This window comes from Camelus dromedarius, chromosome 5 (genome assembly GCF_036321535.1).
Source record: "Camelus dromedarius isolate mCamDro1 chromosome 5, mCamDro1.pat, whole genome shotgun sequence".
Lineage (NCBI taxonomy): Eukaryota > Metazoa > Chordata > Mammalia > Artiodactyla > Camelidae > Camelus > Camelus dromedarius.
The window spans coordinates 25250847-25278126 of NC_087440.1; the positions used below are offsets into that span (position 1 = coordinate 25250847).

The 27280-nt window shown below is 40.8% G+C and overlaps 1 protein-coding gene across 5 annotated transcripts in view; it reads left to right on the forward strand.

The window, feature by feature from the left end:
* The window catches only part of MEIS2 (Meis homeobox 2), a 195054-nt gene that overhangs the window by 36175 nt on the left and 131599 nt on the right, over positions 1-27280 (forward strand). For all 5 annotated transcript variants that reach the window (XM_064485756.1, XM_064485760.1, XM_064485759.1 and 2 more), the window contains one exon: positions 23813-23958. In XM_064485756.1, the coding sequence (XP_064341826.1) occupies positions 23813-23958 (146 nt within the window). The remainder of the gene's footprint in view (positions 1-23812; positions 23959-27280) is intronic.

The window sequence follows — 27280 nt, forward strand, 5'->3', positions numbered from 1 at the left end:
TGTAGTTAGATCAATTTAATTTAAAACCTAAGGTTTATTAGAAAATCAGTATGGCAATAATAGAACTGAATAGAAAAAAGTAAATTTGGATCAATTCTTCAAGGGCCCTTAAATGTAGATTTCATACTATACTTACTATGATAAAATTTGAATTTGTGAAGGATCTTATTGGAATTTCTCCCAGGCAGTTGTAGAGGATAAACATGGATATTGTTTTAAATATTTACCTGTTCAATCTCCATGATCAAAGTAAGAAGACACTAAAGTTGCATGTCCCAGCCTTCCTTGTGAAAGGTCCTCTTCCCTTCTGCCTCTTCGACCACATCTTTGGAGTCTACCCTCCCTTCCATGGCCTTATATATTTTACCTAAAGCGCTTTATTGATTTCTGCTGCTTTTATTATTACAACTTTTGACTTTGAAGCGGGGGCCATTCTCAAATACTTTTCCATTTGACCAATGCTACTTTAGAGATCCTACTTCCTCTCTGAGAAGACAAGTCAGAATATATCACACTGTAGTGATACTTAGGCCCCTGCCGTTCTCATGTAGGGTGGGCATTATCCCCGGGGTGCTGGTAAGAGGGAGAACCAGGTTGTCAGGTCAGTGCCACATGCAGAGTGTGTTGAATCAGAGACCTTGGAGTCACAGGTCACACTGGCTCACCCTGGGCATCAGCATCTGTGGAAATTTCTTGTGCCTTTTATTCCACCTTGTTGTTGTTGAGGCAGAGCAAAAACATGTTAGTACGTTTCTGAGCAGATCACTGGCACAGAGAGTGTCAGGAGCCGAAAGTTCTAAACTCACCTATAAATTTCCCCTGTGATATTAAGCAATTTTCTTGGAGAAATAACATGCCTTATTTTGAATTTACAAAATTGTATTGATTTCTTCATATTCTGCCTGCTTTTTTGAAGCAGTTTTAAGGGCTTTTTAAAAGTTAAAAAAAAAAAAGTTTTATGGCTGCTGGTTTATTTAGAGTAGAGATCCAGTTTTCAAAAGTTAAGAGGAAATGCTACACTTATGAAAGGGTTTCAGGAAAACTGGTTCGGTGACTACAAATCTTAGTTTTTTCAACCATCTTCCAAAAGGCCCAGGATTTCTGCTTCCTTGTATAATTTATTTTCAAGAAATAATTTGGTCACTTTAGGATTTTTTAAAATGTCAATTGCAAGTTTTGAAAGACTTGATGCCAGCTTAAGTCCCTAATGAGTGACTTAAGGTAGACGTGGTAACCAGCTACTTCTGAAAAATCAACGTATTTTGAGTATGAATGCCTTTGCAACCTAAGAACCCTACTAGGTAATAGTTTGGTGGCTTTACCTGCAGACTTATATATTAAAGATATTTCACAGATGCAGGTGTGGTCATCGTCTAGTGTAGAATTTCATGAATTATAGAGACTAATCTGTTTCCTGGGTGAGAAGTAAATTAGCTATTTGTGCCCTTGAACACTCACTGTGTCCTTACGTGAACTTCTCTTAAGGTGTCTGGATATACTGCATTATCTAACATAGCTTTTTCTAAGGAGGCACCCCAGACCCTGTGGCCCTTGTCTCCCCACCATTTGACTCCTTGCTCCATTGTTACACTTAGAAGAACATTTGTGAACACCCGGTGGGAAGGTCTGTTTTGACTTTAGAGATGGAGTGCCTGGAGCTGGAGTCCTGTGCGCAGGTAAGGTAGTAATAGGAATGAAAAGTGCGGATGTGGATAGCCACAGCACCCATGAAGATCCGATGCACGGCCGTGCAGGAGGCTTACCGTACCTATTTAAAATCATTAACCGCATCATGTATTCTCCGCAGGTAATTCTTAACTTTCTGATTAATTTTCCTTCTTGATTGATAGGGGAGCAAACTATGTGATACCCTCAAAATACAGGCTAATTAAATTCATGCCATTTCATGATTAGGCACCAGTTTTTTCCCCCAGACTCCTTTGGCAGAAAAAAAAGATGACCCTGTTCCCAAAGTTCCTATTTTTAGGGCCATTCTCTACAATTGTTAGAATTGTACAGAATCCTTGCAGAATAGGTGATCCCAAATGCTAAGTATCAGAGTCACAGTGCCAGAAATGGTGACAGCTTACAAGTCATTACAAGATCATAAACATGTTCATTTTACTCACCTTGTTTCAATGAACCCCACCTAAACTTCTGTAAAAAGTTAAGATACCCATTTTCCATTCAAGTCTGGGTCATCACTGTTTAACTTATTTTCAGTTACCTTCCAAACACCCCACGAAAAGGCATAGAGGAACATGTTCCAGGGTTACAGACACTAAACTGGCAAATCTGGCACACAATGGCTTCCTGGAGCTAAAATGTCAATATAGAACATGTGCTTACTTTAACAGCCCAGAACACTGTTTTTAGAACACTAAAATACCTACCCGAAGGAAAGCTTATAAAACTGGGCTCTTGAAAGTCAGTAGATTATACCAAGTGAAACTACACACATTGTTAATACTATGCCTCTTTGTCAGTTCCTGTTAATCCCAAGGCAGCTAAAAGGGGACAAATGACAGTCCCAAAGATGAGTTGTGAAAAACGTACTTTGGAAAGTTTGATAATTAAAAACAAGAACATAGTACGTTTAGGAAGACATTGTATGTCTGCAAACCTTAGTATCCTGAAGACATGTAAGAACTTGGATCCCGTGTCTGAGGATACTTAATTAAGCTTTTTTGAATAAACAGACGCACAAATTGCTTAGTTCTTACAAAAACTATGAGGGCCTTAGATTCTGTGGCTTAGGACTAGGCCAAATAATTTGAAAGTATCTCTAATTCTTTATCTCCCATATGTAACATTTCAGCATAACATGACTATTTTATTTTACTCTTAAATATATAATTTATAAATAGAAGCAATGTTGATAGACTTGTTTGACTCTCTTCTAGAAATAAATGACTCATTTTGGATTGCATGTGAGAGCTTCAAGCTGCTCTAAGTAACAATCCGCGACAATGAGAAAATCGTTATATTATTCATGTAGGCAGCAGGGAATTAAAAAAAAAAAAGGCAAAGCCTGCTTCCCTAGTAACTGAGATCTTTTTATTGTAATATCACTGATGGCAAACTTTATGCTTGCATTAGTTCTGAACTTTGAGCAAATGAGCATACTTTTTTTTTTTGTACCTTGTTGTACACTGTGTTCATTGTTGGTCATTTAAATGCAATAGAATACACATGAATCCAAAAGCAATTTTAATTTTTAAAAATCATTTTGCAAAGGATTCTGATATTTCCTTTTCGATGAATTGCTCTATTTGCAATTTCTTATTTATTCAAAATGCATGTGTTTGTGTTAAAAATGGGATTTCCCTTTTAAAAGAAATCCCCTGGAAAAGGGACACCTCTGTTTTCTTTTTAAATGCAGGAAATCAACATCACCTCTGGCAGTTATCTTTCCTCAGAATATGGCCCAGGAAAGGGGTGTGGGATCTTGATTCAGGTGATCCGTGGAAGCTTTGCTGATGAATCTGGTGCCCACTGCTGCCCTCATTGTTTTGAAACAGAAGAGAGTAGGAAGGAGGGAGGAAAACACATTTTTAACTCGGAAATTATTTAGACATGCAAAGTTTGTTTCCCAGCGAGGAAAGAGCTTTGTTAACAGTGACTGCCCAGATCACATGATGCAACCTTTTGACAACTGAGTGTCTGCTGGAGACGTCTGTGAGAGGTGACCTTTTGACCTAGGAAGGAATGCTGTGAAGGTGGGGAATGTACTCTCAGCCCAGGCCCGAGAGAGACCACGGAAAACAGTCCCGGCCACTCTGCGTACAGGATCCTAGCTTAGTTTGAGCTTTGCATTTGGCAACAGATGATAAAAACTTGAAGGCTTTTCCTAAAATTATTCCAGACCTTTACTATTACTCCTACCATCTGAAACAGAGTTAAAAACAAAAAAGCAATATGAATTCTCCTATAAATGGATGCTGCAAGTGACTAGAAAAACCGACTGTGTTCTCTCCACCAGTTTATGGGCTGGAACATGTCTTTGACCCGTTTTCACACGGGGAATGAAGTCTGTGCACATTGGCTGGGGGGCCTGGATGGTGTGGGGAGGTGTGGGGGGGAGAGCGAGGTAGAGAATAAGTCCATTGCTCTAAAAGCGTTCCCAGTAGCGATGATCTTTGTAGAAACAAAAATCCATTGTGCAGGGATGTAATCTGAGAAACTTTCTGTTATCATGCTTGTTCTACTCACCAACATTGATCCCGGGTACATGTGACCCTTTGAAAAGGAGCACCACCTTGGTGATTCCTCTTATTACTATATACCATTGTGTTTGTAATGGCCATTTATATATGGTTACACTCCACGCCCGTTTGGTTAATAGGCGTTCCCGAACTCACTGATGCCACCTGAGCAGCACAGGACACAGACCTCAGCCTCTTGATTACTCTCTTTACCCTGTCTTCCGTCGTCCCTTGATGTCCTCTGTGAAAACGAAATAGGGAGCTTAGCATCGCTGAAAATAGGGTAGCACAAATTCGGGGAGGGTGGGTGCGGTGAGAGGGGCAGGACAAAAACGCCTAGCAAAGCCTTGAAGAAAATAGGTTACTTTATTTTACTTTATTTTTTCAGTTCCACAATATGTCTGCATGCTTTAGCACTGATTTCTCTGCTAGTTGGGTCCCAGGAGGCCCCACTGAGCCCTGTACTGCTCAGGGAGCTGCAGCTGTATAAAATGGGGGAGGAAAAAATGTAGTTTGTACGAATTGTTCTTTACCTTGGTTTGGGTTCAGAATGGCAGCTGCACTCCGACTTTGTGTGTGACAGCACAAAGGCCAGCAACACTGAAAAGCAAGTCAGCAAGTAGAGAGACAAAAGCAGCCATCAGCTAATACAGCTCCACATGGCCTGACTAATTTATGAGAAAAAAACTGTTCTGTTCATTGGATCAGCACTCTGAGGAGGCAGGTGGAATTGTAGGAAGTTTTCATTGACTCTCCTGAGCAACTAAGGACGCCACGAGAGATTCTCCTCAGTTTGAACTTTATCAGGGTCTACGCTTAATCAATAGAGTATTGGAAAAAGAATTAATTACTAAAGCAGAATAAAACAGCTGCATTTTAAACTAAGGATCCATCAATTCAGTAATCTTCCAGTTACAGGCTAGGTGCCGTGAGGATTTGACTCGATGTAATGAGGAACCCGGGGAGTTTCCTCATGAACAGGCTGGGAATTCACATTAGCCTGTTTCCAGCTATTTGTCATTAGTACAACTCATTTCTCGTCCCCTGCATCACAATTTGTGTTTCATGTCCTGGGGAACCCACGACGTCCCCACCTTCAGGGGAGGGAAGGCGTGCAGGAGGAAATCATCGTCACCCGGAGGAGGAGTCTTGGCCTGGCCCGGACTCGACTCGTTCTTCTGGAAGGTTCGGAGCAGAGCCGCTGCATCTGTGCCCCGGGTGGGGGTCAGCGCCCCGCCTGTTGCAGACGCGCTGGGTTGAACCCGGCCTGGAAATGTTTCATCTGTAATTTCCATAATGGTGGATTTCAAGGAGGGCTGCGGAGGGTTATGGGAGATGAATTAGGTTTTTAGTGAGCTCATTAGGAAGCCAAACAGAGTTGAGACGGCGAGGCGGTGAGCGGGGCTGTAATCAGTTCTGCTCGCTTTGTTCCTTGCCTTCGGGACATTTCTCGAAAACTTCGTGGCGGGGGCGGCAGCGCTGGGGCTGAGCGGAGGCTGCCGTCCTGGTGGCTGACTTGTTGATTTGTAAACCTCTTAATTCATTTTTTTTGTCCGATCTAATCTTTTCTTTCTGAAGGAAAATTAGTTGAATGTTAGCCCTCTTTGCACTATTCACCTCTTAAATTATGCTCATTTTGAAGAGCTTGTTATGCCTGAATAAACATGAAATGACTTGGCATTTTCCCATCAGAGGCACACCCATTTTAACACCATGTATTTACCATTCCTGGAAATGTCTCATTAACTTCTGAAAATCTGCGAGCATGATATTTTGGGCTACTGTAACACACCTCTTGGCAGTCACAGAAGGCAGTGTGGTTAATGCCTCATAATATCCATTTTTATTCTCAACATGAAGAAAGACTCTCTATAGAAAATTGATGCAGTTTGCTCTGCTAATTTTCATGCTCATTCCAATTAATTTAACATGACCCAGATTTTCTTCCTCGGGCTCATCCTGACTAATTAGTAAAGCAACACCTAGAACAAGTTATGTTTAATAACATTGAGGAACACTAGTTGTGAGTGATTTTGATGCTAATAAAGATATTCACTGATGGGACAGATACTTTATGTCAATTATGATATGTAATTTAGAAGTCCCAATGTGCTGGTTGGAGTATGGAGAGGCTAGCAAATCACGACGGGAGATAATAGTGTTTTATAAGACTTCCTCGGCACCTAAATAACCACAATACTTTATTTTTTGACTTTTTGGGTAGAACTAGCAGGATTGTTAACTGATTCCGCAGTAATGAAAGGGGTGGAGTTGTTGTGTTACAGACCTGACCCATATTCACTGGGCCCGAGCTTTCAGTACTTACTGAACCTTAGCGAGAGAAGAAAAGCAATCATGGGCATCAGAAAGCAGCATTTGTTCAAGGGGAAGGAGTGGTTTCTCCACCTCTGTGGTTGGGGTTCTTTTATCACATTTTTGTCAGTGAGATGAATCAATTTTAGTGCTTACAGCAAGGTTGAAGGTGGTGGTGGCAGTGGCAGTGGTGGAAAGGTTTCAAAGTCAAGTCAGGTCTAGAAAGGGGTTGTCTGAGAGCTCTCTGCTTTGTCCTAAGTCAGGTGCAAGTAAGACTCTCGGAATGCAAAACAAACAAACAAACACAGGGAAGAATTACTATTTGTTTACTTTTTAGTGAACGTTTTTTATTCAGTGCCTGGTGTGTGTGGGACACTGTTCTATGTGTTGGGGGTACAGGGTGATACCACAGACCTAGTGCCAGTCCTCATGATGCTAACAGGTCACAGCGAAATGCCAATTTCCTATTATCTTAAACTGATAGACCAGACTGAATGATTCATTAGGGTATAGAAATGTTACGAAGTTTCATGAGGCTGGAGAATTCTGGCTAGCTGGGCCCAAGAGTCTCAGGGAAAGCCATCCTGGGCAGCCATCTCTTGCAGTGTTTTAAGGGTGTGGTGTGAACCCAGTCTCTGCCGCTTATTATTCGTAGGACCTAATTGTTTTGTCCCTCCAAGCCTCAGTTTCTTCATGTGTAAAAGGAAAATCAACCCTGAGAGGATGGTGAGAGTTAAATGAGAGATTTCATATAAAGTGTTTAGCAGAGTGTCTGAAAGAGAGTAAGTACTCGATAAATATTATTTTTTATTAATGTTGCTGTTGTGATTATAGGAAACATTTAGAGTGAAAATTTCTCCAGAGGCATATAATAGAATATACTCTAATCATTTCTCAATGCTAATTACTGTTGTTGAAGTTTGAAATTAGAATTGACAAGAATAGTGCCTTTTTTCTGAGTAATAGGATCAAGCTTCTTGCTACATCCCTATTTAAACACACAGGAAAGTCTCCTGTCTCCTAATTGTTTGTTAGTAAGTTTTTTATGTGTTACTTCCTTGGCTTCTCATAGGCTAGGGCTTCCTTTATTACTGTTTGTTTTGACTTTACCTTTTTATCTTTAAAAAAAAAATTTTTTGTAGGGGAGGTGGTTAGGTTTACTTATTTATTAATTTTTGGAGGAGGTACTGGGGATTGAACCCGGGACCTTGTGTGCACTAAGCATGTGCTCTACCTCTTGAGCTATATACCCTCCCCCTGTTACCTTTTTATCTATTCAACACGAAAAGAGAAAATAATTGAAGGGACTTGTATGCGTGAGACTAGACTTATTGCTAAAAACAAGAAAATTGTTAAGTAGAAAAAGTAGAATAAACAACCAAGTTATGATTGATAGTGAAGCTGGAAATATTGCTTTATGAAATTGCCATTTTGGTAGATTAGAACTGGTCAAATATTAGCAATTTCAGGTGGTTCAACCTAATACTATTCCTAGACTGTAATAATGGAAAGTGCTTCAGGCAAGATGAGGAGTTGGCAAAATGTTAACCCTGTTTGGTTTATCTGTTAAATGGGGATAACGGGACATGCCCCTTACACTGTGTTGTAGTGATCGAGTTGGACAAAAACTATTTGGAAGCTGAAAAATCTCTGTGCAAATGTGAGGTGTTTTTATTCCAAGATCACACATTTCTCAGTCTAGGACACAAGTTTCACAACCGTTAGTAAAGTACTTATTTTCCTAATATTTTGTGGTTGATGATAGAGGATGTCAACTCTGCCTCTCACCAGCTTAATACATCAGCTATAGAAAAACTAGGTATTTTAGTGGGAATTCTATAGATAACAAAATATATTATCTAAGTGGAATAATCCTCTAAGTTACATAGTTGTTTTCATGTTTCTGGTCATTTAAATAATACACCACTTTTGAGAATTTCTAATTTGCTTTAAAGTCTCTGAATTTTAACATACAGTAAGACTCAGCATACAGATATGTGAGGGAATCATCAGTTTTTGTAGATCTGCATGATGTGAGTCGGACCGTTACCATTTAGCTGTGCTAAGACCCTGTATTAGGAATAGTTTTATTATTCCTTCAATTATGAAATGAAGTTGGCTACCTCTTTGGTGATTACTGACTGGTGGTAGAAATTGTGTTGTACTGGGTCAGCAGTGAATTCCTCACTCAGATGGTGTCGAGTCAGCTGGTTTTTAATTTGTTATCTTCTCAAGAGTGCATTCACCGACTTTATCACTGAGAAGAATGACTCCCTAGCCTAGTGTGATCAAGATCCGGAAACTCGCCGTATCAGCATATTAAGGTTGGACTGCTGTTTGATTGGTGGCTCTGAGATCTGATCTTACAGCAAAGATGTCAGTTCTCTCATAGGCTGGTTTGCCACAGGTATGTGAATAGACCTACTGAGAGACAGACCCTTTCCTTTTCCTCCTGGGAAATGGCTGAACAACATTTTCTCTCAAACAAAGACCTTTGCAGCTCCTGTTTTATCAGCTTACAGGGCCCGGATAAAGTTCACATTGGTGCCCTCGAGTTGAGTTGTCCGTCTTCATGACAAAGTATGGGGGTGTGCTATGGCGAACTAATAATTACCTGGCTTTCAGCTCCTGGTCTTTCTACAATTAGATGGATGGCAATCAGGTGTGGTAATATTTCCCATGTAGTGGCAAACATGGCCTTTTGCTTTTGTGCCATTTTGAAGTATGAGTTCTGGAAGGATGAAGAAAAGATTATTTTTCTTAAGCAAGTGTGTTTTTTCAGCCAGTGGTGACTCCGTTTTCATAGTTTTTTTGTTTTTTAATGTGAATGAGTCATTAAAAAGAAAGGACACACCTCTGAATTCAGATGAATCCCTTGGCCGTGAGCGGGCATTAGTAAGTACCACTTACCCAGGTTCAAAGCCATAAAGCACTTTTTTCCCCTCAGATTCCACTCTTTTAAAATATGAATTCCATTCCATGTGGGAATAGAGGCTGTGTTGTGAAACAGAGTTCACAGACTTGAGTTGAAGATCCAGCTCTGTTACTGACCAGCCCCATGGCTTTAGGCAAGTTTCTTAACCTGTCTGGCTTCACTTTCCAAAGATGCTAAAGTGGTTAAAATACCAAACTGTGAGCTGTCCTGTGGGTGAGATGATACCTACTGCACCTGGACACTTGGGTGCTCAACAAATGTTAGTTCTATATTCACATGAAGGATTCAGGGATTATTGAAGGCATGCAGCTGACTGGCAAGGGCTAATATTAATTCTATATTTCCCATTCATCCTTAATCTTAAGGATACACAGAGGCATTCATAGTGCTGTCGTTTTCCTCTGAAATTGACTAAGATCTCCAGTGTTAGACCTTACGATTAGGAAGAATGGGTTAATACTGAAATCACTAAAAGGGTTTTTTTTAATGGCTAAATTAAGAATTATTTCTGTTACCTTCTTGATTATTATTGGTACTTTCTTTTTGTAGCTTGAATAGTTATTAACAACATTGCTCATAACGGGATTTGATCAATGGAGAAAAACATTTTTTGAGTAAAATCTGCAAAATGCATTCTGACCATCTACATCTTCATGAAGTGAGAGGAAATAGTGGAAATCAACAGGTTTATAGATACCATGTTGGGCTTCTCCCCACACCATCTTTCACATGCTGCCCTTAATCATTTCATCCTTTCAGAACTTCATTGCAGTAACAGAGAGAATCCCCACTCCCATCTCTTTGTATTGCGTGCTGTGTTTTCCACTAAAATTTGTTTTATGCCGAATAATAGGTTTATGGAGACTTAACTATAATCTGCTTAACATTACTTTTTATCAACTTTATTGAAGTATAATTTCATACAAAAACTTCACCTGTTTAAAGTATATGATTTAATAAGTTTTGACAGTTGTGATGAGACTGGCACCACAATCAAGATACTGCTCGTTTCTATCACTGCCCAAAAGTTTCCTCGTCTTCCTTTTTAGTCCATCCCTCCCTCCGTGTTTGTCCTCAGGCAACCACTGATCTGCTTTTGGCCTGTTTGTTTGCATTTTATAGGATTTAATATATTTGGAATCATATAGTATGTAGTTTCTGATTTGGCTTTCTCCATTTAGCATAATGGCTTTGAGATGTAACACGTTGTATGTATCAGTAGTTTGTGCTTTTTTATTGCTGAGTAGTATTTCAGGTATGGATATACCATATTTTGTTTTTTTTTTATATTAGTTTATTTTAAGAAAGGAAATAACTAGCACTTACTGATCTGCCTTTGATGTGTGAGGTACCGTGTGAGGCTAGATGTCATATATAAAGTTCTTAAGGTTGTTAATAACTGTAAAGCACCTGGTACAAGCTACGGGTTTAATAAATAATAGCTTGTACTCTTATTATTTCATTTAATTTTCATAATTAACATATTAGGTACATATAATTCTTCCCATCTCATAGGTGAGGAAACTGAGGTTCAGAGGGTTAATCTCTTGACCGAGGTCATACTCAACCAGTAAAGAATAGACCTGGAAATTCAATACAAGAGCTCTTTTACCACCCAGTTCATGCTTCTTCCATTGCATGAACATTTCCCTTCAAGTGTATGTACCTCTGTGCTTATGTGTGGATGGGGCTGAGGGACAGAGTGGAGAGGGAAGGGGTATATCAGAAGTGAGCCTCCAGAGTACAAAGTAGTACAGCTGCCCCCCAAAATAGAATAAAGTCAGAAATTTGGAAAAAGAAGGGCAAACTAAGTATGTCGGGCACTCTTCCAAATATAGGGCACCTCTATTGCTGTCTCTTTCAATAAAGTTGCTACTTTCAGGTAGTGTGTCTTGTAGGTCAATGCTTTTAGAATTTATAAAACATCAACTCTATGACAAGTTTTCAACTCTTAGAGACCTACATTCTTAGATAGCTTCTGTTTCCAGGTTTTAGATATAAACACAAAGAATAAAATATATTCCTAGGAATATGAGAGTTATCCATCCATTCATTCAGTTAAAGGTTAGGCATCTACTATACCCATAACATTATACGAAGTTTGAAGAGTGTTATGAAAAAGATAAAAGATGTGGTACCTGACTTGAAGAGGCTTATGTAGAAGAAATACAGTGTGTACGTGTGTGTGCGGAAGTCCCCTGGAGTTATTCTGGTTGTTAAAGTAAGCCTTGAAAGATGTAAATAATTTGAACTAGGGCTCTGGTATAATCAATGGGATTGAGAGTGGAGGAGGGTTAATTTCAGGATTAAGGTCAATCTACTTCCATCAATGTGTAGCTTTGTACCCTAAACAGTATAGCATCCGTCCCAATGGCTTTTGAGTACCTATGTCTGTCCATATGCAAGGTGCTGAGATGACATTAGTAAGTGGCCTTGAAATCACATTGTTCTGAAACAATTCAGAAAAGATTATGGATGCCTTCAAATTCAGTTGCTAGGCTTTTATACTTTGTCTAGCATGCTTTTTTGTAGAAGGAAGCAAAATACGTTCATTTAAAAAAATATAATGGCTTTATTGAGATATAATTCACATACTATGTGATTCACCCATTTAAAGTGTACAGTTCAGTGGTTTTTAATATATTCACTGAGTTGTGCAACCATCACAGTGTGATCAATTGTGGAGCATTTTCATCCCCCTAAAAGAAACCTTCTACCTGTTAGCAGTCATTCTCCATGTAAAGTACACTTTTAAAGGGCCTCGGGTCTATAGTTCTTCAGTGCATAGGCTATATTAAGAGTGATCAGTTTCCTCTAACTTAGATTATTCTTATTAAGCAGCCACATTTTTTACCTTAGGGCTATTGCATGCATGTTGTGGATGTCCATTTGCATTACATTGCAAAAGTATACCTGCTTGCTGTCAAATCATCGTAGTAGATTTATTTTAAACAATCATGATAAGTAGACTCCCTAAATGCACGGTTGTTACTTTTTAAATATTAGCAATTTAGTTCATAAAATTGTTAAACAAAAGCTACAGTTTTATCAGGAAACTCTATGGTGTGGAAGCGTTCTTTGAAAAATATACAAAATATAGTTTTCTAATAATCAATCCACATGCTTCAATTATGATGCATTAATGGTTTAAGAATAGTCACCTAAAACCAGTTAACTTCACAGGAATTGATGTTCCTTTTTCTATATGCAGTTAGGACTGGCTGCCTAAAAACTTTCCAAAACGAATGTTGATAGATATTCCAATCTAGTTGTCCTAGTAAGCATTATTATTATAGAGATGGCTAACTTTTCTTTTAAGATAAAGGATTTCTTTTTGCATTATTTAACAATGTCAATTGCAAAGTTGCACTTTTAAAATAATATTCTATTGTTTTCACTTTACAGTAATTAAGAAATTTGAAGAGCTATCCAGAATCTCTCTGTTTTTGGTGTTTTGCTATTTGAAGTGGTATCTGCTGATATAAATTCACAGAGAAATACCACGTTAAGAATTCAAGCTGATCGACTGAGATTATAAAAATGTATTGTCCTTATTTTTGTTTTAGATAGCAAATATGATAATGAAGTAAGCGTCCTAAAAATTGAAGGAAATAATTCCTGCCACAGATAGAACTTTGCTTTTTTGTTATTTCTCCTAAACACATTTTTTGTTGGTTGATATTTAATGTTTCATTTAATATTAGAATATGCTAAAAGAGACAATAAAATACAAAATCCTATAGTTAATGATAAAATAAGAACATTATTATTGTTATGTACTGAACATATAGATTTGATGTAGTTAATGCATCTTGGAAGCAGACTAATTATATTCTAGTTTAGTATAAAATGTTAAAAATACATTTTATAAATAGTCTTTTGTAGGAAATTCTTTTTGTAAATATAAAGGCCGTATCTTTCCTTGAAAGACCTGTTGATTCAGAGATGTTAGCTAGCTATCTTCACTAAAACACTTTACAATGCTATAAATAGTCCGCTTCAGTTAAATATGGATATTTTAAAAAAGAATATCCCAGTTAGACTGCAACAGAAGGACATTTTGTGTGACAATATTTTGCATGATTAAAAATTTAAACAGAATAACAGCTATTTATATTTACAGTTACATGAAAGTAATTACTAAAGCAGACAAAATACTTAGAGCATAATTTAATAATGTTTTCCTCGAGTAAAGGTGCCAAAATTGTTATTTGCATAATTTTCACAATTTGTACTGAAACATAGCTAAGTGAAGTTGGGAAGGCATCTCTCCCCAACCACCTTTTTTCTTTTGTAGGAGATGTGGGAAAGAGACTCATCTATCGTAACAACTAATTTTTGTATAATTTCCCATAAAAATCATGACCCTTGTGTCAAAACATGAGGTGAAAGAGATGTGTTCCATTCATACTTTCTCTTTTGGGGTCTTTCTTGCAGTGGCCAGCCTCAGCCCAACTTCAAGGCTCCTAATTATAACATTTACTGGTTCAGAGATTAACCTTCTGAGAGGGGCATTCTGGGCTGTTGGTAACTTGATCAGCTTGGTCTTCTCTTGGTCTCTCTCTCTTTCTGGTTCTTTGTATCACAGGAGGGAGATGATGGTATCTGGCACATTCCTAGGATGACTTGAAGATAGCAGCCTTCTGTGTTTAGGGCTGAAAGATTGTGAACTCTGTTAGCTGAAATGCCACTCTAGGGAGGTGAACAGAACATTAAGAAAGCTTTAGCTGTAGGTAGTGTAGTGCACACAGAGTCAAATTTGAGAGCTGGGACTTGAGTGGACATTTGTCCCTGCTTTCCACCTTAATAAAATCTGAGTGTTAACTGTGGAAAAGGGCATTTGCCAGATCAGTAAAAATGAATCATTAGAGTGCCCAGAAGAGCTTTATTATGATGTACTGTGAATAACTTCAGAACCTACTCCGTACTTTTATATGTGCTTATCAGGTAACTGAGTAACAAGTACATTGTGTTACCCTCCACCACAGAGATTAGGCAATCTGCTGAATTATAAAGAAAAAGGAATTTACTTTTCTACCGGGTTCAGTCAATGTCCTTTTGAGAATTCTGTGGGAGGCTAGGAGAATAGATATCCTTTACTGAAACATTTAAAATTTTTCAAGTGAAATTTTATCTGTATATATAAATTACGAAGTATATATATATTTCAAATGAGAGTAACCAACTTAAGTGAAGCATAAATTATGAAATATATATACATTTCAGAGGAGAGTAACCAGCTTCAGGGAAGCTCAGGCTAAGAGTTTGGAAGCTTTCGTTCACTTCTGCTAGAAAGGATTAGAGGGTTCCAGTCAATAAACAAAGCCATTTTATGGCTCCTGACGGGTAAATTGAGGGGACTGATTTGGTCAAGGACCAGTATGAGGATGTTTCTGTTCAACAGTTAACAGGATTCAACATGATATGGAAAATACAGGCGTGCAAAACTATACTACGACGCTCACGTTGCCAGCTAAAGCCTAAAACACTGCCACATTTACATATGTGTCCATCTGTCTGTTTTTACACTTTATTTTTCCAACCAGTGGGTGAAGTGGTTTTCATCCAAGCTGCAGTCTGAATTTTTTTTTCACCCACCACTTTCCATTATATCATATAGCTGCATATTTTAAAGTGCGTGTTATTTGTCTCTGGACACACATTTATTTGCACAGCCTTGGCTGCGTTTCTGTGTCTCTTCTAGGAGGGTTAGCTCATCTTCGCCGGCCTGAGCTTTGCAGCGGCCTGCACCGGCCAGGTGGCCTGGGGGCCACTCCGTTAGGGAGCAGTTTGCCGCCTTGTCCAGGTGGCAGGGATAGCCCCCGTGCAGGCCCGGGCCAGGGGCCGGGGCCATAGGCCAGCCGAGCCGGTGAGAATGGAAGTGCTTTCGGTCTCTTCACTGGAGAGGCTGTGTAAATCCTGTGTAAATAGAGGGAGGAGAACAAAGAATGAGCCCCTACAGCTCTGAGCATTTGGAGCCATTTGGGGCTGAATTTGCTAAATGCTGCTTATACCGCCTGAAAAGTTGAAGAGAAAGGAGCATTAAAATCCCCTCTTTTTTTCTCTTTCTGCTCTTACCCCGGGGGGAGGGTGTTCAGGACCGGGGGAGCCTGAGGTAAGCCGATGAAGACTTGTTTTTTCAGTGCTCTTTTGAGTGTGAAAAAGGTGGCCTGGGTCACTGTCCTCTCTTTAATGTCGGGAAACCCACACAGTTAGTAAATGTTGCATGTAAACGAAAGCATTTCACCTCTCCTGCTGCCCGCCATGCTAGTGGGCCATGAACTAGTCACTTGAAAAATCACAGAAAAATTTCACTTTAACGTGTCCAGACAGTTAAGCACAGCAGGAGAGTAAAAGAGATCAGTAATTAGCAGGTCTCACTGCTGGCCCCTCACCCCACCTCTCACCCCCCCTCCCCCTCCCCCCAATTCTGGGTCTGTAGCTTCCCCCTCCCCCTAACCTCATCTGGTGTGAAAAAAGGTAAATTGCAAGTGGAAAAAGATTTACTCTGAGGATGGTTCTTGGAAAGCAAGTTTTGTAAGGCGACAGTGTAAAGCAGAACTGGGCAAAGGCAGCTGCTGCTGCTGAGTTTTTTGTTGTAGTTTTTTTTTTTTTTTTTTTTTTTTGCCTCTTATTGGAAACCCTGATTCAGGTTTCTCAGTGGGATGTCCTAAATTAAACTCCTGGACAGTAGTCCCTGCAAAAAAATATCTTTTGACTCTTAGTACATTTTAGTCCTGTTTTTAATGTACTATATATAGTAAGAGGGAAAAAATATAAAGAAATGATGACAGAAAATAAGTTCCCAAAGAGCTGTGTCTTGCCATTCCATATCTCCGTGATGCTTCATTTTTAACTGTGATGTTCTGAGTAATCTGAACAGCCCGGGCACTCTCTCTTCCCCATTGGATAAGGGCAGTTCTGAGAGATGGAGCACGATTTTCAGAGACGATATATGACCCATGTCTCTGACATGTGAGGACCATCTCTGAGGAGGGCCATGCATGTGTGTGAGCAGTAAAACACTGGGCATAATACATCCAGGGCCCCTCTGGCAGGGAGAGTGGAGTGAGGGATCTTGAGTCTGGGTGGCTGCTAGAATAGGTTACCAGAGCAAGGGACTCCCTTCATGGACACTTTCTTCAAACAGGTTACATTCTCATAGGGGCCTAATAATATGTCTCAAGACTCTTGCTACCAATTTGTCTATCCCACTAACATTTAAGTGTTTACTCTGTGTCAGGGTTTGGGAATCAGACATGAATAAGACATGGCCCTGCCTTGAAGAAGCTCACAGTCAAGCAGGACAGACAAATTAGTAAACAGATAAATTGCAAAACAGAAAAGCAAATATACCAGAGGTGACAACAAACTGCTGATGAAATAGAAAGCGTAGTATACCAGCTCTGTTAATAGGAACTAAGGAAAACGTTATAAATGAGGTTCCTTTTTCACTGGGTTTTGATGTTTGAATAGGAGTTTGCCTGGGCAAAGAAGAATGGTAAGGAGTGGGAAAAAAAAAATGAAGAAAATGGCCAAAAGCACAGGACTAAAGGCATAGAATCTTGAAAGATCCCCTTAGAAAAGTCTTTAAAATTAAACAGATAACACCTATTTCAAAATCAGATTTACTTTGAACTTTAGATCCACAAGGGGCAATAATAATCATATAGATAATGAACATAACTGTGTAAAAATCTGCATCTGCTCATTTCTTGGTATATTTACTTTTAAATGTGCTGTCACCCACTATTTTTTTGGTTCATAAATGTGAATATATACGGCCTCACTCTCAGGGATTGTTGAGCAGGGAGGGCTAATCCAGAATCTAGCTTCACTTTTCACCTCTTGTTTTCCCAGCCATCTAAGGGAGAGGATAGAGGCTGTGAGCATGGACTTTAGAGGGCAAACACCACCTTTGATGGGTTATTTAATTTCTCTGAGTCTCAGTTTTCTTATCTGTACAATGGAATTGATAATAGCCATTTCATTCATTTGTTGTGAAGATTGAGGATTGGAACTTAGCAAGTGTCCAATGAAAGTTACTTGTGATAATGAGCATAATGAAAGTGATAAGATAAGGCGGAGGAGCCTGTGTTCTAGAGATAGAGAAATGGTGTAGAAAGGGGCTACCCTATTTAACATTAAATACAAACATGTTAAGAATTCTATAAATTTGTGTGTGTATATATAACTATAGGCAAAAATATGTAGTTCATCTATAAATATATTTGGATACTTATGTACAAATTAGTGAATTATTTGAAAAAGATAATGATTTAATTTATATACTTAAGGTTTATAATCAGGCATATAAATATCGATATATTCATGAATATACCTAACTCCTGGAAGTAGTTCGGAAGGTATATGTGTGTGTGTATGAATTTACGTTACATAAAATGATAAATGAATATAGCATTTCTATTTATCAAAAAAGAAAGGGGAAACAAGCCATGTCTTTCAGATGAAATGTCAGTCTTTTTTACAGCATGTATTTTGCATGAACATATTTAACTATTAAACTTGGTTCAAAACTGGGAGAAGTGAGGATTAAATAATGTGCCACCAACTTCCTCAAAATAAGTACAAATCCTATTAAACAAAATATGTATTCATTTGTCTAAATAATTCTCTGAAAATGTAAGACTGAGAGATCAGTTTCAGATGTTTGTTCTTTGACAGCGCACCAAACATCATAGAAGCCTTAGTCTATCTTTAAGGAGGTGGCTTTGAGGCAGGAGAAGTACATCACTGTGGTCACAGCTCTGACAAGTCGTTAACAGTGTTGCGCAGTGATGCCATCACAGCCCATGAGATGGGTAGGTTTTCAGATATTTCTGGCATCTTGGGCTCTGAAGGTCAGTCTGGTCCAAATAAGGGCCTCTACTTTTGACCACAATAAACCCATTATAAAAATCCTGAGTCTCAAAGACTCTTGCTGTACTGAATATATCTAAGGCCCGTATAGGCACTGGCTTACTTGGAGAAAAGTTTGCACATATCTCTTTGAACCTGGACCAGCCTGGACCAGCTCTTACTCAGTACCAACCCCTGGGCCCTCGATCTAATCTCTCCTCTGCACTTAGACCTTTACCTGTAGGACCAAACTCTGCTTGATAACAGAGTTCAGATGAAGTAATGCTTTGAAAAGCGAAAGATAACTTACAGTGCTAATGTGAGAATACCAGTGGTGGGAACACTGGACTTGGAGTTACCTGGAATCCAGTTTATCCATGTATCACATGCAGCTGTGGAATCTTAGGCAAGGATCTAACCTCTAGGCCGCAGTTACTTCACTGGTAAATGTCTGGGCTGTTTGTGGAGGGAGGTGGAGTAGAAAGAGGACGATGGACTAGGACCCTCTTGCTTGTTGCATTGTATTTCTGATGGGGCAAGAAGGCCACATCCCAGTGGTGCTGGACTCATCCCAGCACATCATCACTGTTTGTATCATTTCTTTATTGCCAAGCCAAGCAAATGATGTCTAAAATATAGACATATTTTTGGCTAAATGGAATAAGACAATATGCTAATGAAAAGAAGTAGTGTCCTTTTGCCTGGGTAGTTTTTATGGCCAGGAATTTTATGGATTGGGAGTTTTCTGCTTCAGAATCATCTGAGGATCCTCTCACCATATCTTTCCTTGCTTCACTGGCTACACAGCTACAGATAGGGATTTTTGCCTACACCCGGATACCCATGGAATCCCAGGGTGAACTTCCTGCAACTAGACTCCCTCAGTATTGCTGCTTCCCCAGGCAGTGCTCTGCTCTGAGCATAGTGTGCTCTGCTAGGGAAAGCTTGTGTGACCTCCTCTGGAGCAGGGGTGTCAGTCCAGCCACAGTTGCTCTCCAGTCACCTGAAAGCCTTAAAGCAGGAGGAGGACCCCGAGGTCAGATTCAGGCCCTCAGACAACCACCACCAGGGGAAGCAGGCTAAGGGGATATTTTCTGTGCCCTTCAGAAGTGCTTCTCAAACTCGAGTGTCATCAGAATCACCCGGAGTGCTTAGTAACACTCAGATGGTCCAGCCCCATCCCAGGAGAGTCAGATACAGTGGGTCCGGGATGGGCTCAGGAATTTGCATTTCTCACAGTTTCTTTGCCGGTGTTAATACTGCTGGTCCGCATTTTGAGAGCCAGTGTTCTGCAGCTCCTTTCTTCCTGTTTAACCCTCACCACCGGAAGATAAGGTGGGGCTGCGCAGTGCTGGCCAGGACGGGTGACGGAGGGCAGCATGGCTTTCCCACAGTGAGTGGGGACCTGACCAGACTATAGTTGCTAATCATAACCACTAACCCCGCTCATGGCAGTCAGAGAGAATTTGACTCTCTACCTGTTCCTCAGGTTGTATCTTATCTCAAATTAGAAGGTCATCTGGTTCAGTGGCTTCCAAAAGCCAGTTTAAGAACCAGTGCTGATTGCATAAGCAAACCCAAGGAACTTGTTAAAAATACAAATTCCTTTGCCCAGCCCTAGGGTATTTTGATTCAGTAAGTCTGGGATGAGGCCTGGGGACTTGTTTTTTTAACAGTCTCCCCTGATGATCTGATCTGCTTCAAAGGTATCTATGCACAGGCCTCGGGTATTTCTTTCTGTGGTTGCACACAGCGCACTTGGTAATGCACAGCTATTTTGAATGTCTTGCCTCAAACTTTAGACTGTGCCTTTGGTCAAGGGATTAGCAACCTTTTAAAAGAAGCATGCCCAGTAAGTTCTTTATTTAGTTTTTCCCCATCAGCAGTGGCAATGCTGGTGGAATGGCCTGTGGGTTAACCCTTCAAAAAAGTTCAAGTGGGCACTGAGTTCTTCAGAGAAGCGCCATTCCTGGCTTGCTTGGAAGTGGCTACGGGTACTCAGGCAATCACCCAGCCCCTTCGGTACTGTACCAGGGCAGTTGCCCCAGTTTGGGATTCTCAAAAAGAGGGGGAGGGCCCCTGAATAAACTCCTGGATAAGTTCAGTCCTTCACTCAGCCAGCAGACAATCACTGGGGATCTGCATTGGCTCACACGTGGAGGTGTGCTCTCAGGATAAACAGATAAATAAGATACATTTCCTACCCCCAAGGATTCCACACTTTTGAGTCCTAACTTCAGATGCTGAGACATCTGCTATTGTCTCCCATACCTCCTTTGACACCTGCATCTGTGCCCATGAACACACCCTTTTCAGCACAGAAACTCATCTGGCACAGGTGCCCAGGATTGCCACCTCTCCTCGCTGCACACGCTGGCCCTGAAACGAGGAAGAAGTATCCACTTTCAGGGTTACTCACTCTAGCATCATCTGCCTGATTTTATTTTCAGTTGCAGATCACACAGCTGCCTTTTAAAATGTTTTTCTTTATGCTGTTGTTAGTCCTCTATGCTGGAGTTGGTTCACAATCCATTGGAGGAAAAGACAAATGTATTGTGTATTTGGAGAAGAAAATTCCTATCTCTATACAGATGGAAACACTAATGTTAATGTAAAAATCCAATGTCTAGTATGCAGTTATTATAAAAATAGGCACACTTTTCTTCACAATTATTTGTTACACTTGATCCAAATTCAAATATTTTGCAACATTTATACGAAATGGACAGCCTTGTATTAAAATTCATGTAATGCTCCTGTCTTCTCTAGTTTGTCAGTCATCAAAGGATGCTCGATCCAGATATTTTTTTTCTTGAGCTAAATATAGTGAATCATATAGTTTGAACGTGTTACCAGCCCTCTTTGCTTTTAAGCAAGAGACAAGGCACCGTGAAAACACTGTCTCTCCTTTTTAAGGTCATTGATTGGGTTAAAAGGCAAGTGCTTTTTTTGGTGGAACTTCTTTCAATTAAGCCATTAACCTTTTAAAATAAGTATATTCAAAGAATCTATCAAAAAAAAAAAGCTGAATGAGATTTTAACAAAATCCTGACAATTTCAGCTTAAACATATACACAGAAACCATATGTGCTTAGGAAGAAATATATACACACAGGCATTGTTTACAGTGTGTGTTTTTATATTTGGAAGACATTGGAGGAAGAGCCATTCCACACACACATTATCTGAGCTGTACATCCTGATAGCCCACGTAAACTTTCCATCCAGAGACAAAGATATCTTTTTCCGTGGTAGGTCGACAGACAGACTGACTGACTTCAAACTTGCACTTGCAGTGTGGATTTTTTTTCCCTCATCTCCGGGTACTGCTTTTCAAAATTGCCTCAGGCTACAGAACAGCACCTCAGATCCCCAAGGCCCACTGCCTGGCTCCTAATAGCCACTCTCCATCTGTGTCACATGAACAGCTGATGAGATGGCTCCAGTGTCTGTATTTTGGAGAGCACATCCACCCAGGTTACAATGCTGGGGTTGCCAAGGAGCAGTCAGAAGCCATTAGTGTGGGTGAGAATTTGCCTTGCAGCAGTTCCTGGGCATGGTAGAAAGCGTGTGCGCGTGTCCCTGCTCGAGCTTGTGCATGTGTGTGTGTGTGTATGTGTCCTTGTGCAGGTGACCCCCTCGTGTACCTGGGTGTGTAGGGAGGGCTGACATTTGAAGACTAGACTCCATCTAGCCAGTATTCAAAAGTCAAATGCCTTTTGTTTCCCTGTACTCTGATTAGTTATTTCACTATTTGGGGTCCTTCTGACTCACTTTTTTTTTTTTTTCATCATAACAGACGGCAAAGAAAAAGAGAACAGCAACTTCGGGGTCATGCTCTAGTGTTTGGGCAGATGGAAGGGAGCTGCTTTGCCTTGGGGCAGGGTGGTTGTAATGAAGTGGCCTGTCAGTCTGTAAATAGTGAGGGTCATCTCTTCCATGTGATGGAGGGTATCGCATTGCAGTGAAAATGGAAATGTCAATAAAATTAATCTGCCAGCTCTTTGCCGTGGCTTTTCTGCTTCTCTGGTCAAAGAAGGTCGAGGGTTTTTGCGGTGTGCAAGGAAAAGAACAGGTACAGGGGAGCCCACCTAGCAGCCGGGACAGGTTAGCAGGCGAGGGGCCCGTGGCAGGATGTCCCGGGGTAGCCTGGTCCAAGAGGACGGAGCCGGTCTGGGAATGAGCTGGTGGAGCTACAGCATCCCCCGGACGCTGCGGAGCGTCTAGCTCAGGCTACATTGAGCACAGAGTTTATTGTTTTAGGCTTTCTTGGACAAGGTTTTTACTTAGCATGGGATTTATGGCTTTTACTGCTAATGAATGTCTATTCTTAAATTACAAAAACCCCCATCTCAGCGCAATTCCCAGATGTCCTTCCAGGACCCTGGCTTCTTAAACACCAGCAGGGAGCATAAACTCTCCACTTCTCTGTTTTCCTCTTTCGTGTGGCTCCAGGCTAATGATGTGCAAGGAAAACACAGCCATCTATAAAGCCCCAGTGCTGTCCCCGTATTCTTCATTTATTTTGCATTTGATTATGCCACAAGTCGGATCTTGTTTCTTTCCTTTTTTTAAAGTTATTAGTTCAAATATTAATGTAGGGATATGGCATATATGGCTCCTCTTGATTGATGCCTTCCCAAAAACAGGGAGACGTGCTCGTATGAATTTTAAGAAAGTAGGGGTCCTGCAATGCCTTGCCAGAAGAGTTTTTCAGATACATAATTTAGATGCCCTCCAGGCAGGCTTTCAAGGCATTTTTGCCGGAGGGCAAGAAAAAATAACTATGACTGTTAAAAGTAAATGATTTTTGCTAATGCACAATTAATGCCAGAGAAAAGCACAGAAGAGAAAGATGTTGATAGAAACTTCTGATTAAGTGAGCACCCTACCTTGATGTGTATCTTTTTTTTTTTTTAATGATAATGATCAGCGGCGCAGAGAGCTAAAAGTTTTCATGTCATGCAGATGCTGAGTCCAGGGTCATCTGAGGAGTGTGTGAATGTGCATGCTTAGGAGGTGACAGTTCTAGGAGGGGCTGAGCAGGCAGTGTGTTATGTGCAATGAACAGTGACACAGTTACTGTCACCTATGCAGGCAGCCTAGAATATATAGACTACAGAACATTTAACTTGATTACCCTACAGTATGTGTTCACTCTGGGCATGGGGATGCATTTTTACCGAATGGGTTTTCTGATGGCGGTTTTCCCACATTGGATTCTGTAATTGACAAAGAGCTACTGCACTGTGTCAGGAGCACAATTATAATTGAATTAATGATATGGGCAAGCAGGAGCCACACGAAATTAACATTTGAAGAGGCCTGGTTTAATTTTGTCTTTTACATATTTGTGTCTCCAATTATACGTTAATGAAAGAGAATATACCTGCTTAATGGATTTCTTTCAACAAGCTTAGCTGAGCTCATCATTAGCGGCTCCTTGTTGCTGGCCCCCTTTCTGTGTTTTCTCTAATGTATTTTCTTTTCTTTCTACTAGGGGATGGTTTAGACAACAGTGTAGCTTCACCTGGCACAGGTGACGATGACGATCCAGACAAGGACAAAAAACGCCAGAAGAAAAGAGGCATTTTCCCCAAAGTAGCAACAAATATCATGAGGGCGTGGCTCTTCCAGCATCTCACAGTAAGTCAAGATGAAAGAGAAAAAAAAAGTTTTGTTGTTTGCCTTCTTGTAGCAAGTTAGACGGGCTCATACAGATTTTTTAAAAATAAGATGCCTATTTTCCCTTTCTTGAATCTAATGGCTAACAGAGCAGCCAAGGTTTTACCAAATGGCGCCACCCAAAGCGCACCCTGTAGAAAGGAGGAGTTTGTCTCAGTAGGTCAGGAATGGACTTTATTCAAAATGATCTAGCCCTAAAAAGTATACATAAGTAACTTATTTATGCTAAAAGGTACGAGAGCAACTTCGGGTAATGCAACCACAACCAAGGGAAACGGCTGCAAGAAGCCCATGAATCCATAAATGTTGTTGGTTACGCTGCCAACAAAAACTGTCTCCTCTAGGAGGCGAGCAAAAGCACCTTGCCCCACGCACGTCCACGCTTGTGGTATCCCGTGCAACTCTAATCGCCAAAGCAGCTTGCAGACGTGTCATGTGTTTCTGTGACAAATGCGGAGGGGTAATAGGTGCTATAATGCCTTTGTTTCTAAGGTAGAGATTAAGGATTTTTTCTTAGCAGTTCAAGTCCGTTTTCTTATAGCCTAATCCTGTTCACTTCCGGAAAAAGATCAACCGTGTGCAACATTTGTAAAGTAACAGTTTATCTTTATCCTCCTGTTTGCAGTCGGTTTTATGTGTCATTATATATACCGTTGACTCTAGGACTCTCATGTCAAAAAAAAATTACAAGATATTTTTACAGAGGAACTAGGCACTCGTATTTTACTGTGCATTTGGAAATTCTGGGCAAATGGTAAAGATTTCAGAGGCTGTTGCTTGCTATCGTGTTGCTTTCGGGCCATTCTGTTTAGGTTGATGCTTAAAACTAGGGTAGCACATGGAAAGCGGAAGGTCTTTGATCATCCAACGTGTGTGTTGCTGTGCTGAATGACATTAGTTACAGTGTCATGGGTCCAGGACAAGGTTCCACTCTTATTTATGGCGCTGGCTGCTGACCCGCTCTCCCAGCAGTGCTCCAAAGGGCAAGGGGTGGAGCGGTGGCAGGGAGGGCGGACTGATAGATCCACATTCCTAAATCGGCCATTTCGATGTAAGGACATTAGTAGCAAACTAAGGTGTATCGATCTGGCCCGTGGTGTCAGGATTAGCTGGGAGAACCAACGAGGCTGCCGTGGCAGTGGTTATTCTTGCCTTGCAGCTATGGCCATTTCAAAGGTCAGGGCCCTGCACTGACTGGGCTCAGAGGAATTAGACAGAACACGCAGTCTCTGGGCTGATTACTTAACCAAAGACAAAATAATGAGTCTTAAGCAAATACTGACTAATTGAAAGGGCTGTAAATCCATTACATATTGGTCAGGGATAATCAGGAGTATTTAATCACTTTTATCTATTCAGAAGCACTGAAGCTGCAACAGCAAAGCCCTGAACCTTGCCATGTGGTTATTATTCTCATCATTATCAAAATTACTTCACAGCTGTTCTTTGCTACATCACCTCAGCTGGAGATTTACTAACCTGTAAAATGTTTTTAATTTGGAAGTCGAATGAGTGTGAGGGGAGGGCTTTCTCATTTTTAACCAAAGGTTTGTTTGGTTAGAGTAGCAACTAAGAAAGGCAGGGCAGGGGCGAGGGGATGGCAGGCAGGCGCCTCCTCCCCGCCAGCTCACCTGTCAGGTTTCCTCCCTCTGTGTAGAAAATAAAAACTTCAGCGGTTGCTTTCCAGACAAATGTCTCCATGTATTTTCAACCCCTCAACCATCAAAACCAACTTCACAGAACAGCAGAATCTTAGTGAATTCAGCTGCTTTGTTTACAAACCAGGAAACTCAGACTCAGAAAAGGAAGTGATTGGCTCAAGGTCCAGCTGCAATCTGGACCCCAGCCTTCCTTGTCCCCAGCTCTGTGCGTTTTCTACCCCATTATGATGACTCTGCTAAAATCATGATCACCTTTAACAGCTATCATATCAATCTCACAACCTCTGCCATCAAAACGCTCAGCGTCAAAGGGGAGGAATATGGAGAAGCAAAGTGCTGTTTGCTTTACTTGTTCTAAAATTTTCCTGTCCCCCAACCTTTCCGAATAGAGGAGACTTTGTTTGCACCTCTCTCAAAGCCAAGTCTCTCCTTCACCACCCGGGGTTCTGTGCCTTGAATCTCCCACAGAGTGTCCAGAGCCCAGCTGCACCTCCTGCCTCGTCCTGTTGACGGATTAGCTCCCATCTCCCTGTCCTGCACTGAACCCACTGCGCACCAGGGCCACCGGTGAGGAATAGTGTGTGGCCAGTGATTCCTGGGGGGTCCTCGTGGTGGTCCCATGCAGGACCTTCTTCCCACCCCGAGGTGCTTTCATCTAGATAAATGTGCACCAGGCTTTGTGCAGAATTCACTGTCCAGCTGAAAATTTTAATTCATGCCTGTCCTTGGAGTAGGGAGAGAAGACCCAAATATGCTGAGCTAGGGAGTCGGGAAACCGTCATTTTGAGTTCAGTTTTCCTGTGTCCTGGCTGAACCTTAGTCAAGTCCATTAAGTTCCCTGGACCTTCCATTTCCCCGTTTTTCAGATGAGAGGGACATGGGGCACGACGCAGGATGTGCACATTGCAGGCTCCTTTCCCGCACTCGTGTGTTTTGGTTCCACTTAGAACGTTCCGAGCAGCGCTCTGCCCCAGCCATCAGGTCTGCCCCAGGTCGTCCTCTCCTCTGGATCCTCGTCCCCCTTCCTTCTTATTTGCCATTAAGTGCTGTTTTTTCCTCCTCCCCGTGACCTTCTTTCACAACATGCTCCTTTCATTACTTTTCCCACTGGCTTTGTCTCTCAGTCCTTCTCTCTGCTCCCCTCCCCTGCCTTTCCTGCACCTCCCTTGTATGTAAGGAAATTCTCAGCTTTCTCTTTGCAAATACCTTCCCTCTTCATCCAGACTTCACCCCAACTGCAGAGAAGAGGTTCAGTAACTTTGATGAGGATGGTCCTGTAAAACTTTTACTTTCCGATCTTTAATGAGCTGAAAGATTTACTCGGCTATAATTCTGGGCGCAGAAACCAAGAATAGAGACCCCTAACTAGCGACATGTTAATTTAGACTCCTTTTCTTACCCGCACTAACAGGCATGAGGAAGTCCTTGGAAATAGAGATGCCCTACTATATTTTTCTGTCATTTAATTAATTTCAACTTTCAAAGTGAAATGTTGGCTGTAGCTCACTGAAAATAGATGTAGTCTAAATTATTATTTCATGTAAATTTCTTTACAAGTGCATGATTCAATGTGCATTCCTTCATTAGTAGTCTCTTTAACATTATTTCAAACTGGTTTGTTC